At 35.0% G+C, this 15614-nt stretch overlaps 1 protein-coding gene across 1 annotated transcript; it reads right to left on the bottom strand.

The window, feature by feature from the left end:
• Positions 1-7623: 7623 nt before the first annotated feature.
• On the bottom strand, positions 7624-14767 carry LOC113782797 (UPF0051 protein ABCI8, chloroplastic). Its single transcript, XM_027328722.1, has 2 exons — positions 13173-14767; positions 7624-8147 (listed from the first exon to the last, which is right to left on the bottom strand). Exons 1-2 carry the CDS (start codon positions 14616-14618, stop codon positions 7929-7931), a joined length of 1665 nt encoding a protein of 554 aa, XP_027184523.1. The 5' UTR covers positions 14619-14767; the 3' UTR covers positions 7624-7928.
• Between the last annotated feature and the right edge of the window lie 847 nt (positions 14768-15614).

The raw sequence follows: 15614 nt of genomic DNA, 5'->3' as shown, positions 1-15614 counted from the left end.
CTTGGTCATCTGTGTTGACATATTTCAAGTCAACTTCTCCTTGCAATGCCTTCTCTCGAACAAAGAGATAGTGAATTTCAACATGCTCTGTTCTTGCATGAAATACTGGATTTTCAGCTATACGAATAGCCGACTGGTTGTCGCATTATAACTGAATCGGGTAATCAATTGGTTGGTGTAAATCCTTTATAAGTTGCACTAACTATGTGCTTTCCTGTATAACTGAAATTGCTACTCTATACTCTGCTTCTTTACTGGATAATGACACTATCAATTGTCACTTACTACACCAAGAAATTGAAGTTGATCCAAGGTTGAACATATAACCCATGATTGATCTCCTTGTGTCATGATCACCAGCATAGTCTGCATCACAATATTCAGTCACTTTGCAAGTTTCTTCTTTCTTGTACAATAGACCATAGTTAATGGTCCCTTTGATGTATCTCAAAATTCAACGCATAGCTTCCAAGTGTTTCCTTTTTGGATTTTACATGAATCTACTCACAACCCCAACTGCATATAATATGTCAGGTCTAGTCAAAGTGAATGTCATCATCAAGGTTTTTACCCTCAGCAGATCAATATCTAGCATCGACCTCCATTGGAATTGAGATTGGCTTACACAACATCACAAATTTCTCCAACAAATCTTTGGAATACTTCTTCTAGCACAAGAATAAGCCTTCATTGATTCTATCAACTTTAAGACCAAGAAAATGCTTTAGCTCCCGAGTTTTTTTCATTTGAAAGCATACAGACAAATTTTCTTTAGTTCATTGTATTTCTTCATCATCATCACCTGTAATGATTAGATCATCAACATACACAAGTACAATAGCTAAACTTCCATTGCTAGTTTTCACACACAAACTAGAATCGCAAGAACTCAACTATCTTGCTATACTATGCTCTTGGTTCTTCCTTTAATCCATGTAAATCCTTCTTCAATTTGCATAGGTAACTTGGTCAAACCATGTCTTCAAACCTTTGTAGTTGAACATATAGATTTCTTGATATAGCTCTCCATGAAGGAAAGCATTTTTTACATCCATTTGCCAAAACTTCCATGACTTGCTGGCTACAAGTGTAATAGAACTCTAATTGTAGTCAACTTTGCCACTTGCCTGGGCTAAATGTCTCATCATAATCTAGCCCATACTTCTAAGAAAATCCACAAGCATTGTGCCGTGCCTTATATTTCTCAACTGAGCCATTTAGACGAGTCTTAACCTTGTAGACCCATTTGCAAGGGATAGGTTTGACATCTCTTGGTTTTGGAATAAGATCCCAAGTCTCATTTTGTCTGGTGCTTGAATCTCTCCTCCATGGCTTTCTTTCACTTGGAGTTTTGAGCTACCTCCTGGTAAGTAGATGGGTCAACTACTCCATGATCTTCTATCAAAGTTGCATTAGCATACCTAGGATTTGGAGAATTATCATCACATTTGTCTAGTTGATCTCTATAGTTGTATAGGAGAATTATCATCACATTCAATCTCCTCGTACTGGCTTGGCCTTTCATCTTCTGGGGTTTGAGCATGTACTCCTGTTTGCTAAGAACTTTTGCTCTTCTTAGGTGAACGATCATTTGTTATGTATTCGGCTCCCTATTGATCTGCTTATAGTTTCTTGGTTTCAAGTTGATCATCAGATCTCTCCTACGATTGTTCTTCCAACTTTTGCGAGTTTGGCAACAATGTCGCCCTGGGTGACTGCCAAGACGATACCTCATCAAACACCACATTTCATGAGACATAACATTTTCCAGTTGTATTTGTAGGGTCACAACATTTCCAGCCTTTTCATTGATTATCATAACCCACGATTATCATTGATTATCATAACCCACGAATATATAACGAATGGCCTTCTTGTCAAACTTGGTTCAGCGATAATCTAGCACAAAGACATAACAAACACACCTTTTGGCAGACGGATGATATGAAATTTTCTTATGGTCACAGTTAATTCACTTCCTAAGCATCCATAAATTTTTGAAAAACTAGTATCCATAAATTGGAGGATTTGTTAGAGTGCAATATATCTACTTCTAACACACTGCAGGTAGCAAGTTGCAACCTTAATGGAACGTTGGAAGGGAATTTTGATGGAAGAAATTGACCTGAATAAGCTGAAACTTCTTAGTTATATAAAAACATACACCAAACTCGTGCATATCCCATTTTGGCTAATGTAATTTAATCCTGAACTAAAAGCAATGAAAATAAATGGTCATTGATGTAGCAATATCAATGTAGTGCAGACTGCAAGTATTAAAATTGTTCATCAATCAAACATCACCACACAAAATTGATACTACAGTTTAGATAATTAAATTATTGCACTTAAGCAGCTGTTATAAAGAGTATACGTTTCTTTTGTTTTTTTTTATTTTGGGAACTAAGGTTCATAATTTCAATTTATACATGCACTTAAACAACTGTTATACATACACAGAGTAAAATACAATTACTTACGTTTATTACATTAAGGATTAGTGATACTTGTTTTCAGCATAATTGATCCAATTGCACTTAGTTGGGATTCTTGAAGTACTGCTTTCTCTTCTTAACAATAGTAACTGAAATTTAGAATTGATTCACAAATTGCATTCTTTTATAGTGATTTTCTATAATTGACAACTTCAGAGGATAGAATAGAGAATGGATGTCTGTTGTTTGATACGAAAATATATGGTTAAAGAGGTGACTTGCTATTTGACAAGATAACAACCTAATTTAGTTTGATTTTATTTAATACATTTTATGCTTTGTACCCATAAAAATAATAAAACAGAGGTGGCTTCCTTTGCTATTAACTTTATTTAATGCTTATGGAGTTTAGTTTGGGATCAAGAATTTGATTTTTGATGTGAGCTTAACTTAGGCACGCCAAAACCTGGCTCAAACAGCTGATTTGACGAGAAGAATATATTTCATGAGCGTTTATGTAATTTTAGTCTTCGTAGACATTGCAAATTAGGATTAGATTGCTATGTGGCATGTTTGTTGACACTCAATAACTTAACTATTTAAGACCTATTTTTTGGTCATGTTTTAGGTTTTTTTTGGGACAAAATTCCATTTTTCGATTTATGGAAGAATTGTAGCTTTGGTCCTCAATGTTTGACCTATGTGCAAAATTGACACTCAATAACTTAACTATTTAAGACCTATTTTTTTGGTCATGTTTCTAATTATTTATGCATGACAAGGTGGCAGGATTTCATTCCTTTCTAGGGACAATTTGTTGACTCCCAAGGGAAGTGATATATATGGTGGTGAAGGATGCATTGACAGTTCCAACAAGATTAGGTCTTTTTTGGGACAAAATTCCGTTTTTCGATTTATGGGAGAATTGTAGCTTTGGTCCTCAATGTTTGACCTATGTGCAAAATTGACACTCAATAACTTAACTATTTAAGACCTATTTTTTTGGTCATGTTTCTAATTATTTATGCATGACAAGGTGGCAGGATTTCATTCCTTTCTATGGACAATTTGTTGACTCCCAAGGGAAGTGATATATATGGTGGTGAAGGATGCATTGACAGTTCCAACAAGATTAGGTTTTTTTTGGGACAAAATTCCGTTTTTCGATTTATGGGAGAATTGTAGCTTTGGTCCTCAATGTTTGACCTATGTGCAAAATTGACACTCAATAACTTAACTATTTAAGACCTATTTTTTTGGTCATGTTTCTAATTATTTATGCATGACAAGGTGGCAGGATTTCATTCCTTTCTAGGGACAATTTGTTGACTCCCAAGGGAAGTGATATATATGGTGGTGAAGGATGCATTAACAGTTCCAACAAGATTAGGTCTTTTTTGGGACAAAATTCCGTTTTTCGATTTATGGGAGAATTGTAGCTTTGGTCCTCAATGTTTGACCTATGTGCAAAATTGACACTCAATAACTTAACTATTTAAGACCTATTTTTTTGGTCATGTTTCTAATTATTTATGCATGACAAGGTGGCAGGATTTCATTCCTTTCTAGGGACAATTTGTTGACTCCCAAGGGAAGTGATATATATGGTGGTGAAGGATGCATTAACAGTTCCAACAAGATTAGGTCTTTTTTGGGACAAAATTCCGTTTTTCGATTTATGGGAGAATTGTAGCTTTGGTCCTCAATGTTTGACCTATGTGCAAAATTGACACTCAATAACTTAACTATTTAAGACCTATTTTTTTGGTCATGTTTCTAATTATTTATGCATGACAAGGTGGCAGGATTTCATTCCTTTCTATGGACAATTTGTTGACTCCCAAGGGAAGTGATATATATGGTGGTGAAGGATGCATTGACAGTTCCAACAAGATTAGGTTTTTTTTGGGACAAAATTCCGTTTTTCGATTTATGGGAGAATTGTAGCTTTGGTCCCCAATGTTTGACCTATGAGCAAAATTGGCTCACAATGTTTCGGTCAAAATAAATCTAGTCCCTGAAGTGTGTGATTTTAGGCAGATTTAGGATGACTAACAGAAATAGAATGACTAATAGCTAACATTAAATTGCAGTTAGTCAACAGGTTTGGCTTTGCATTTTAATTGCCCAATGTTTTGATTTTGAATCATTATTGTTCCCAATAGTGATATCATGGTTTTTAATATGAATTGAGATATGAATTGAATGGGTAATAGGAATTCTAATGAAACTTCTTTTTCTTTTTTTATTTCATTTATTCATGCCAATAATATCCCATATGTGTTATATATATATATATATAATTAGTGTCAGAGTTGGTATAATATATGTGTATAATTATTTCTCACTATAAATAATTAATTAGTAATAAGTTTTATTATCTTTTATTTCTAATGATAACTAAAAAACTTAACCAAATATCCCTTCAAAGTATAGGAATATATACTTGTTTGTTTGAAACAAAGTTAACATTTTTTATATGTATTATGAATCATTAAATGATTATCAAGATACCTAGACATTAAAATAAATTTTTTAAAACTCAAATATTGGAACATTGGATTTTAATGGTAGGAACAGTAGCAAAAAATAAAAGAAAGTTTTCCCAAGAATTTCTAGACTCACTTCACATTACCTTCAATAGTTTTTATAAGTATAATAGTTAATTATAAGAATTTAAAGCATCGTGCACAGGACATATTACAATTTATGTATTATCAACTAGTATAACAAACTTAGATTATAAAACTAGAATTCTCCTTTTCTTGCCCTATAGTTTGGGCTAGCAAGTTTTCCCCTTTTGTAATATTTTTTTATGACCATATGTAGTTGTAGTATTTTGTAAGTTTTGATGACCATTTGCAGTTTTGTATTTCTAGTTTTGGAGAATATGCCATTCCTAATTATTCAAAATCTAGTGATATAAGTAATGTTTGAGATAATGTTGTACTTAACTCTCTTCAAATTACGGCTTCTGTCATCGAAATACAGTTCAAGGGCTAATATGCTGATTTATTTTCTATTGGGAGGTTATAAGCACATTTTTAAGTTTCACAGGGTGTAATATGCATTTTACCCAAATTCATATTCGTTTGGTCTCAAGTTTACGTCAGATCGGACAAATGAAAAAGCATCTAAGAAAAATCAAAAGAAAAAAGCATTAATCACGACTGGGAATGTCTGTCCTTGATTGACAGATAACTTTTGTTTCTTGTAATTGCAAAATGCCCCCTATAATATTATATCAACAAATTGTCTCCTGTGATTAGGAGCACACAAATTTTAAGTTACAATTGAAAGCATCCACAATTGCAGTAGGAATATAAATCAAGTACATCAAACCACTAGTAGAAGTTTATGAGTCTCAGATTTGTGAAAACAAATGTTCTTATGTGCTAATTATTCTTTTTTCTTTTTACAAGAGGGGTCGATATAAGAAGCAGAAATGAAGAAGGGAGATTTGATTCAGAACTACACTCATATAATCTCAACTTAAGCGACTATTTTTTTTTTTTTTTAGTGTAAGCGGGAGGACTCGAAACCGAGACCTCTCGCTTACACTCCCTCCCCCCGTACCACCCAACCCATCCTTCCCCCTAAATGTGAATGTACTCAACATAAGCGACTAATTATATATCTTAATGAAATAAAATCATGAGACAGTTTTCATAGTTTTGAAACGTACTTTTATGTTTTCATTAGTTGCGATTTGCAGACACCATTGTTCCATATCTAGTTGCGATGTATATGTCACCTATTGGGATACACATATTTATCATATAAATTGTTAGGAAAAAAAAATAATGAGTCTTAAGTTCATTCTTAGTTCTACAAAAGCAAAATGAAGAAAAAATATTGTTGACTCACCTTCAACGGCAATTGTGTCAAATAATTCTATATAATATTAGTCAAGAAAAAAAATCAATTGGCAAGTGAAAGTTTATGTGTTAGCTAGTACTTTATTCTTTTATTTTATTTTATTTTTTGGCCAACTGCAGATTTTAAATTCATAATTAAAAAAAAATATAGTACAATATTTGTAGGCCAAATATGTGTCTACACAACACGTCTCCCCAAATTTTAAGAAAAGTTTCTTGGTAATTATAACTATTAAAAACATACAGTGGCCAAAACACAAGATCAGAAAATTTTTGTCATCAGAGTCAATTCTTCTTCTCTTTTTTGTTTTGTGGCGGACTATTGAACCTTAATTCTTTGCCTTGGTGCCTATACTTTTGCGTTCATCTAATTTCCTTGTATTTGACAATATGAGGCTAAAGAATGATGAGATTAGTATTAGGATTGAACTCTTTACATTTTAATTTCACGCTGCTTTCCACATACTAAACTTCTAATATCGATTAGGGTTAGGAATTATGACCAGAATGAGCAGATTCGGATGCTTCAATTCGCAACAACAATTTGTTGGTGGCAATCGTTGGTGCCCAAAAACCTTCTTAATGACCAATTGAGCTAACTCAATTGGCCACTAGAGGAAGGACTAAGTCCTTCCCTGAGAGCAGGTGAGGGGATCGAACCTCCTTGATTGTGTTTGCTCTTCAGAATTTTCTAGAGCATGATTGAAGGTTATTTAGCTTCTTTAGAGCTTCTCATTAGATTAATTTCAAAAAAAAAAAAAAAAAAAAAACTTCTTATCAGTAGACCTTCCTTGATTGTGTCTGCTCTTCAGAATTTTCTAGAGCATGATTGAAGGTTATTTAGCTCCTTTAGAGCTTCTCATTAGATTAATTTCAAAAAAAAAAAAAACTTAATGTCAGAATAACTTCATAGGATCAGTTGGATATTCACATAACAAAGAGTATCTGTAAACGTTTCTGCGTGCAACTTCCATCATTTTCTTCTTTTTGATGCTCAAAAATTTGGAAAGTCTTGGTTTATGTTATTATCACAAGTCAAGTCAAGACATGCCCACTTACATATCATCCACCGCCACAACGCTCAACCATATTGGCATAGGAAGTTCGCATCTTTAAAACTTTGCTGCATCCAACCCGTGCATACTTTAGATTCTCTTTTCTTACATTTTCTGCTTTTTTGATGTTCAAGAATTTGGGTGGTCTTGACTCTGGTTACCACCACAAGTCAGACATTTCTGTTCACATATTAACGACCAACATCCACAACAAAATTTCAAACATAGTACCTTTTGCGAAGAAATGATCTATCCTTGCGAACTAAACCAACTTGTTTTGGCACTACATTCTTCTATGATTGAGATGACATCTTTTTATTCTTCTACAATTCGTTTTGCATTGACCCCTCCCATTATTTGGGATGAAAATTTTCTTGAACAAGCCTGGTCTACAACACTATTGCAGAGCACGCATATACAGAACGTGTATACAATGTGGCTTTCTAACGATTACATAAAACTTATGAGGTAAAAGTTCAGAAAACATATGACAAGACATCTATGTGAACTTGCAGTTTCCTTGACATAAGCTGAATTATTTACACTCTCATGCTTGCTTCCTAACCAACAGATCCTTCAAGCTTCAAACTCATCAGCTGGTTCACCTCTGCGCCAAATTCGTCAGGTAGCTCATTGAAAACATCACGACAGAATCCAGAAATCATTGCTGCCATTGCTTTCTCATATTCAATTCCTCTTTGCTGAAAGTAGAACAGCTGATCTTCACCAATTTTGGATGTTGTTGCTTCATGCTCAATGCGGGCACCGGGATTCTTTGTCTGTCAAAATGTGAAATCAAATAATTCAAAAGACTATTCTAAAGTTGAAATGGTGCTGCGTTGACCAAAAAATTTAAAAGAAAAAAAGGGGAAGAAGATGAAAAAATTCCAATACAAGACACAAACACACTGCCATGCCACTCCAGGACTGAACTGGGACCAAGCTACTCTTTTGAGTAGCTCACCCGAATTAGGAAATCTTTGGTTGATTTTTCGAGAGCTCAAGCTCAAGCTTGAGCTGCTTGATACCAATCCTAATCAAACTTGAGCTCAAGAATACCAATCTCTAGATAAACATCCCTGGATAATCCATGGCAATCAGACATAATAAAAAATAATAAAATACTTACTCATAGCTACTATTCTAAACGACAAGAAAAAGGATATATCTCACCCTCCCTCCTCCCCCGTCCCCTTCATATGTCTCCACATCAGCATCTTCATTGAGAGTACAATTGCTGCTATTAGTGCTCCATGTTATGTTAGATTACAGACTACCTCTCTCTCTCTCTTGAATTTTTTCCCCTCAACCAGCCAATGTGAAGAATAACAAAAGTGACCCTTCTTTCTAGCAAACTGTGTTTTCTATTATAATTTCTGGGGGCATCAAAAACATGTTTCAGTTACAACTAATTTTACTCATTATGCTTCAAGATGCTTCCATTATAGGGTAATCTCATTCTGAAGCATGATATTCAACACTTACAACCTACAGTCTCTTTCAATATCATACGATGTTCAGGTTAAATTCAGGTATACTGTGAAGTTTGATGTTTATCCTTTCCTAAATTTGTGGGAACTTGAGTCTTGGTATTTTAATGGATTCTATATCATGGCTTTTAATCCTTTTTCATTTCAAGCTCTATAATCTGCATCAAAAGAAGCATGTTTTCTACGGGAAAAATTTCACAGTCACCATTGGTTCGTTATTAAACCAAGTTTCAGGTAGTTACCACCCTCTTGCAAAATAGCTGGTCACTTCCAACTCACTCCAAAAAAAGCATCTATGTTTTCATAACAGAACGAAACTGGCCATTCCAAATTCTTCACACTTAAGGAAGATTTTCTAGCATGTTCCTATATTATGTATAAAAATCTCAACAGGTGATTCACACTTGGGGCAAATTTTCCTTTTTGAATTGCCTACTATACACACGAGTCATGAAAACAAGATCATAATATTTTGGAAATAGGTTTTAAAATCTTTTTTTTTTACCCCTTTTTGTCAGTATTAAAATCCTTGATACTTTAATTTTGATGATAACTGATTATATCTGTCACACAGTACCCAATTCAAAGCAATCTGTGTGCTTTTTTAAAATATCAGAATCCTAAACTTTAAATCAAACATTATTTTTCCTTGGTGGTATATTCTTGACAAAAAAATTGTTCCCTCCAACTTTATCTTGATTAAAAGTCCTCTTCATGTCATACAACTTCACTTGCTTATCCATAATATATGCATATTTAACCTCATCGAAAGACTTGAGTAAATGACACTAACCTCCCCTTTGTAGTATTCCTTTATAGTTTTTGAATCGCCACAAACATCCCTTCTTATTTGATGATTATTTGCACCGACCTCCCCTCCAATACCAACACTGTTACACATTTTAGTACTTCCATTTTAGATTTTAGAGTGCTACCAACTTCCCTTCTGTATTGATGATTATAGCCACAAACCTCCCCTCCAATACCAAGACAATTAAACTTTGCTTCAATCAGCTGGGGAAAAGTAGATGACCATTATACCCTTGCTCCTTCCTGTCCATCCTCTCCCTCCTCCTTTGGTTTCACATCTCACCTCATATTATACTAACCCACCTTCAACGGCCCTTTCATTGCCCTTCCTCCGCTCTCCACCAAGACTCAGTCATCTTTGCATCCTTTTAGGATAAAATTTTAGAAACATTCATCTACCAATGCTCACAAATTCAGAGTAAACACAATGGTAGCAGAGCCAAAGACATGCAAAAGGACACAGATATACACTAAAAAACACATCAACCATGATTTTCTTTTCCTAACCCAAAAAGAAATTTTAAGGAGCTGACCTTTCATTCCTGAGGCCTCATTTTGAACCAAACTCAACTAAGCATCCACTTGAATTTTTAACCTCAAACATTTCTGACATAAATGATCTTCGCGTTAAATTGCGCATCTTGGTGAGGGGTGGGTTTCCCTGAGGTATTGGAGGGCACAATGACTGGGAAGGGACAGCAGGGTGATAGAAGGCTGGACTGGACTCAAGGGAACTGGGGAAGGGAATAGAAGTGGGAACTGGGGAAGCTGAGGTACTGATGTGGAGGTTTCGGGGTGACTCTCTGGGTATGTGACTGGAGACAGAACAAAGAAGAAACTCCAGAGAAAAATAAGAAAAATAAAAATAAAATCACATAACAGTCATGTCTGAAGCAAAGCTAACTCCATCAGTTGCAAGAGGGATCGGTGGCACTATGCAAACCACAAGGGAGCTACTACAGAAAGTAGTCTTCAGAAGATGTTGGTATCCTTAAATCCTAGGAGGAGGTTAGTTTTTTTATGATACTGTATGTCAACAAGCAAAAGATTTACATCTTAACAATTGTACACACAGATCAAAATTGCTTTTGAATTTGCTGATTGTGACACTCCTGTCAACTTCTATAGCTATCATCATGGTTCAATGTCAGTCAACCCCCAATCGGATTCCCAAACCCTAAATAGAGAGATAGAGAAACTCTAGCAAAGTCAGTTGTGACAAGCCAAAAGTGACTACCAATTTTTTCCAGTTGAAACAAACAAGAGGAAATAAAGCTTATTCTACCACATGTTAGGGTGAAAAATGTAAATAAAGCATAATAGGCTTTACTGAGTTATATTATTAGTTTTTAATTTACAATTTTTCAGTGACAGGAGAAGGCATGTAAAGAGTGCAACAATTTGACAGGATCTAGATTGCAGCTTCCAGTTTTTGCTTCCAAGATGAGATTAAATGAAGACCACCACTATTTCATTAAAAGAAAAAGAAAATGAACAGGAACTTCTGCCAACAAGGCATTCAGATTTTGATTGATTTTATTAGCAACATTAAAAATATTTGGTCACAAGATAAATAAATTTTTAAAAAAAACTACTTTGAAATGATTCAAGAAATGTAATGCTCCAATTGTGTAACAAGTTGTAATACAGTACCTAAGGCCGGTCATCCCTACTTAGGACTCAGGATTTTCAGGTGATAACAATATCTGGTCAAATAGGATTTTATCATAAAGCAAAATCTGCTCTTTGTCACTGCAGAAGCATTTTAGAAGAAATTTGCCACACATAAATTTCGCATATTTTGAAGATGTTGAGTTTGATAGACTTGAGTTTAGGCAGTTATCTAGGTCCTCAGCAGAAGTTAGAGATGACTTACACTGACTGGTATTATTAAGTTATTGATTCCACAATTAAAAAGTCAAACTAACCTGACTAAAATAGGAGATTCCCACCTCCTCCTCAGTACATTACCTTCTTTTGTCGACTAGGCAATCTCACTAATCTTCTTTACATTCATGATCCAATTACAAGTCTACTTAACATACTCCAAAAACATTGAACAGAGCTACGACAAGTACCAGGAAGCCAACATTAAAAAGGCAGAAAGAGAGAACTCATTTTGCCAAAAAAAGGCTATAAAGATGTGCAGGCAAGTGTTCTTACTCATACATATGGACACACAAGCAGCCATATGTAAATTCACATCTATATCTATCTACAGGTCAGAGAATTACATATCTTTTTAAGTATCAGTCAGAAAAGCACCAAAAGAATGGTGTCAAGCAGCCTGGATGGTACCACCAGCAACTTAGCACTACTGTAAACCAGAGGCCAGTGAGGGAAGTGATAGCTTTTGTAGACAAAAAAAACCCTAATAAGGAAGATAAAGAAATAACTTTGCTTTTCTAATCACTCATAACACATGTTTAGTGATGTGATTGGAAAAATTTTGAGTTGACTCAATAAGCATCTTGTTGCATCTATCTATAACGGGATAATATTTGTCAACAGCATGGGAAAAAACACAAAAATAGAAAAAGAAAAAGGAACCTTAGTGCACAAAAACAGCTATTTTCAAACTCCATCCCAGGCTAAATGCTAACCAGAAAATGCTATACAAGTTCATAAACCACCTCCACAAACAGAAAAAAGTATGTTAGAGGTAAAATAGTATCATCTAGTTTGCACCACATCTGTTTCCTTTCCAATCCACTATTTCTACTGGAGTGATATATGAAAGCTGACTTCCATAACATGTGTAAAAATATAGCACACCAACATTTAGGTGATCTTTTTTATATTTTCTTTTCAATTTTTCAAAATGAGCACATCAAGTTACTCAACTTTAAAGTAAGTCAAGGTTGAAATTTCATTCTCACTCTTAAACAAATCTTGTTTTCTACCTTCTCAATTGTAGTTTAATACAATGTTTAAGTATTTGATCAACCAATCCACCGTATACAACGAGATTATATCTCTAATCAGCCCACGCGACTGGTACAATATGAAAACATGATTCTATATCATGCACTATCACTTTTACTTTCGACATAGCAAGCTTCATATTTTCAAGCATGTAACCTGTACTTTCTGTTTAACATTGGTTCTCATGATTTTACAATTATAAGAAGTCACTCTTCCACTACATAGTACATACCACTCACAGAAAATTAAACAAAAAAAAAGAGGATGTTTTCAAGATATTCAATGCGACATCCAGCTGATTAGCACTATAGAAATAACTTAACTTACGCTGATGGTAAAGCTAACTGTAAAGAGGACTAAATTTCAACATGGCAAGAAGTAATTGATGGAAAATGACAGCTCTTGATTTAATAGAGAAGAAGACACATAAAGCAGAATGTAGAAACAGAACCCATGTACCTATCCCCAACTTGTGTGGGTTTTCAATGGAGTTAAGTTAAGCTGACATCAAACAATTCAGAAAACCAAAAAGACAAAATGGAGAAGCAAATATCAAGCCAGAAATTTAATGAACATTACCTGGATGTAGGGATATGTGTTAGCAGCTGCATTATCACCAATAAGCATTGAGTCACATTGCGAGGAGTTTCTTGCATTATCTGCATTTGACATAACCTGAACCAGACCTCGATAACAGTTTCTTGAATTTCCAGCAGAAATACCTTTGGAAATTATCCTACTCCTAGTATTCTTCCCTTTGTGTATCATCTTTGTCCCCGTATCTGCCTGCTGATAGTTATTGGTTAATGCCACAGAATAAAACTCACCCACTGATTCATCTCCCTCTAAAACAACACTGGGATACTTCCAAGTAATTGCTGACCCCGTCTCCACTTGTGTCCACGAAATCTTTGAGCGAGCCCCTGCACAAAGTCCCCTCTTGGTAACAAAATTAAATATGCCACCTTTCCCTTCTTCATCACCCGCATACCAATTCTGCACCGTGGAATACTTAATCTCTGCGCCCTCATGACAATACAACTCGACAACAGCAGCATGTAATTGATTCGTATCATAAGAAGGAGCTGTACAGCCCTCCAAATACTCCACAAAACTCCCTTCATCTGCAACAATCAACGTTCTCTCAAACTGCCCTGTTTCCATTGCATTTATCCTAAAGTACGTAGATATCTGCATCGGACATCTAGTGTTTTTTGGCACGTACACAAATGATCCATCACTAAAAACAGCTGAATTCAGAGAAGCATAAAAATTATCATCTGGAGGCACGACTCTCCCCAAATACTTCCTAACCAAATCAGGATACTCCTTAATAGCCTCAGAAATAGAGCAAAATATCACACCAGCCTTCTCTAATGTCTTCCTATGAGTAGTGGCAATAGAAACACTATCCAATACAGCATCCACAGCAACATTAGCCAATCTATTCCTTTCATTCAAAGGCACACCCAATCTATCAAAGTACCTAATAAGCTCAGGGTCAGCCTCATCAAGACTGTTCAAAGTTGGTTTCTTTTTGGGCTCAGAATAATAACAGATATCTTGAAAATCAATCGGAGCGTATTTATTATCAGACCACTTAGGCTCCTTCATCCTACCAAATTTATCATAAGACTTCAATCTAAACTCAAGCATCCAATCAGGTTCTTTTTTCCTTGAAGAAATCAACCTAATAGTTTCCTCCGATAGCCCTTTCGGAATTGAAAATGAATCTATTTCTTGACTAAAACCCCATTTATATTCTCTTCTCAAGAATTTCTGAAGTGGGTCATCTTCATCAGATGAGGTTGAAGTAGAGGAATCTTTACCTGGAGCATCCATGGTGGTCTTTGGCTCATAGCTCACATCAGCTCTAATTCTGACCATTCTTGAACTTTGCTGAACCTTTACATGATTTGGGGACAATTTTGGGATCCGAAACAGAAACCCTTTTGAAATCTTTGGTGGTTCTGCAAGGGATTGTGGAGAAAAGCTAGAAATTCCATTTGCAAGAAGAGAAGCCATGGCAGGCTCAGCTAGCGATGATAGTCTTCTTCTTCTTTTGGTTTCAGAGTTCAGACAGACACATAAAAAGATCGGAACTTTTCTACTAGGACCAAGAAATTTCTTCTCTCTCTCTCTCTCTCCTCTCTCTCTCTCTCTTGTGTATTATAAATTTCTTTGGTGTATAATTTGGGGAATTTTTGAAGAAATTTCTGTTATTTATAGTTTAGGAATAGGGATTTATGTGGCTGCTAGATCTTCTGCTTAGACGCATGCGCGCCACGCGCCGACTACGTTGGACCTAATAGCCGCCATTCAAGACGGAGGGAGAGGGCCAGAAACGGCTGTTAATTGCAAATTGATACTCCTATTAGTGTTATTCAATAATTTGTAATTAATTGGACATTTATACTCCTATTAATTACGTCGTGATCTTTGATCCGTACACATTGAATTTCTGCTTTGTTCCCAAAATTTGAATCATGAATTTTTCAAGATTGCCGATGTCATTGATTCTTATAGGAGAAGGGTATTAATTATTATCAATATGTTGTGCAATGGATTTTGGAATAGTGTACAATTTTTTAAACAATGTTTTATAATTCATCATTGTCGGCATGTTGTGCATCCGATTTTGGAATAGTATACAATTTTTTAAGCACGTTACAAGGGATAATTTCAAAAATCTCGTTCCCAACAATTACAGAGAGCTCCTTCAAGTTTCAAAAATTATACTTACCTCAATTGCTTTTGAGGCTTATATAACAAAATAGATCTAATAGCCTATAATTTTTCACGAATACCCTAAAATATCTTTTTTCAGAGAACAAGACAAAACAAAACAAGATTTTAATCTTTAATTTCTTATATGTGTCATACTTACTAAAACAAACAAAGTCCAGCGACTCTAATTCATCTCAAAATTCATTACTTGCTACTTCTTATCTAATACAACTCACTACTACCATTACCGATACTAAACTAAGAAGAGTAAATCTTATATACACTAACATTATC

The sequence above is a fragment of the Coffea eugenioides genome, chromosome 1, assembly GCF_003713205.1.
Source record: "Coffea eugenioides isolate CCC68of chromosome 1, Ceug_1.0, whole genome shotgun sequence".
Lineage (NCBI taxonomy): Eukaryota > Viridiplantae > Streptophyta > Magnoliopsida > Gentianales > Rubiaceae > Coffea > Coffea eugenioides.
Note: the sequence above shows the minus strand (reverse complement) of the source record. Positions and strands in the feature narration are given on the sequence as shown.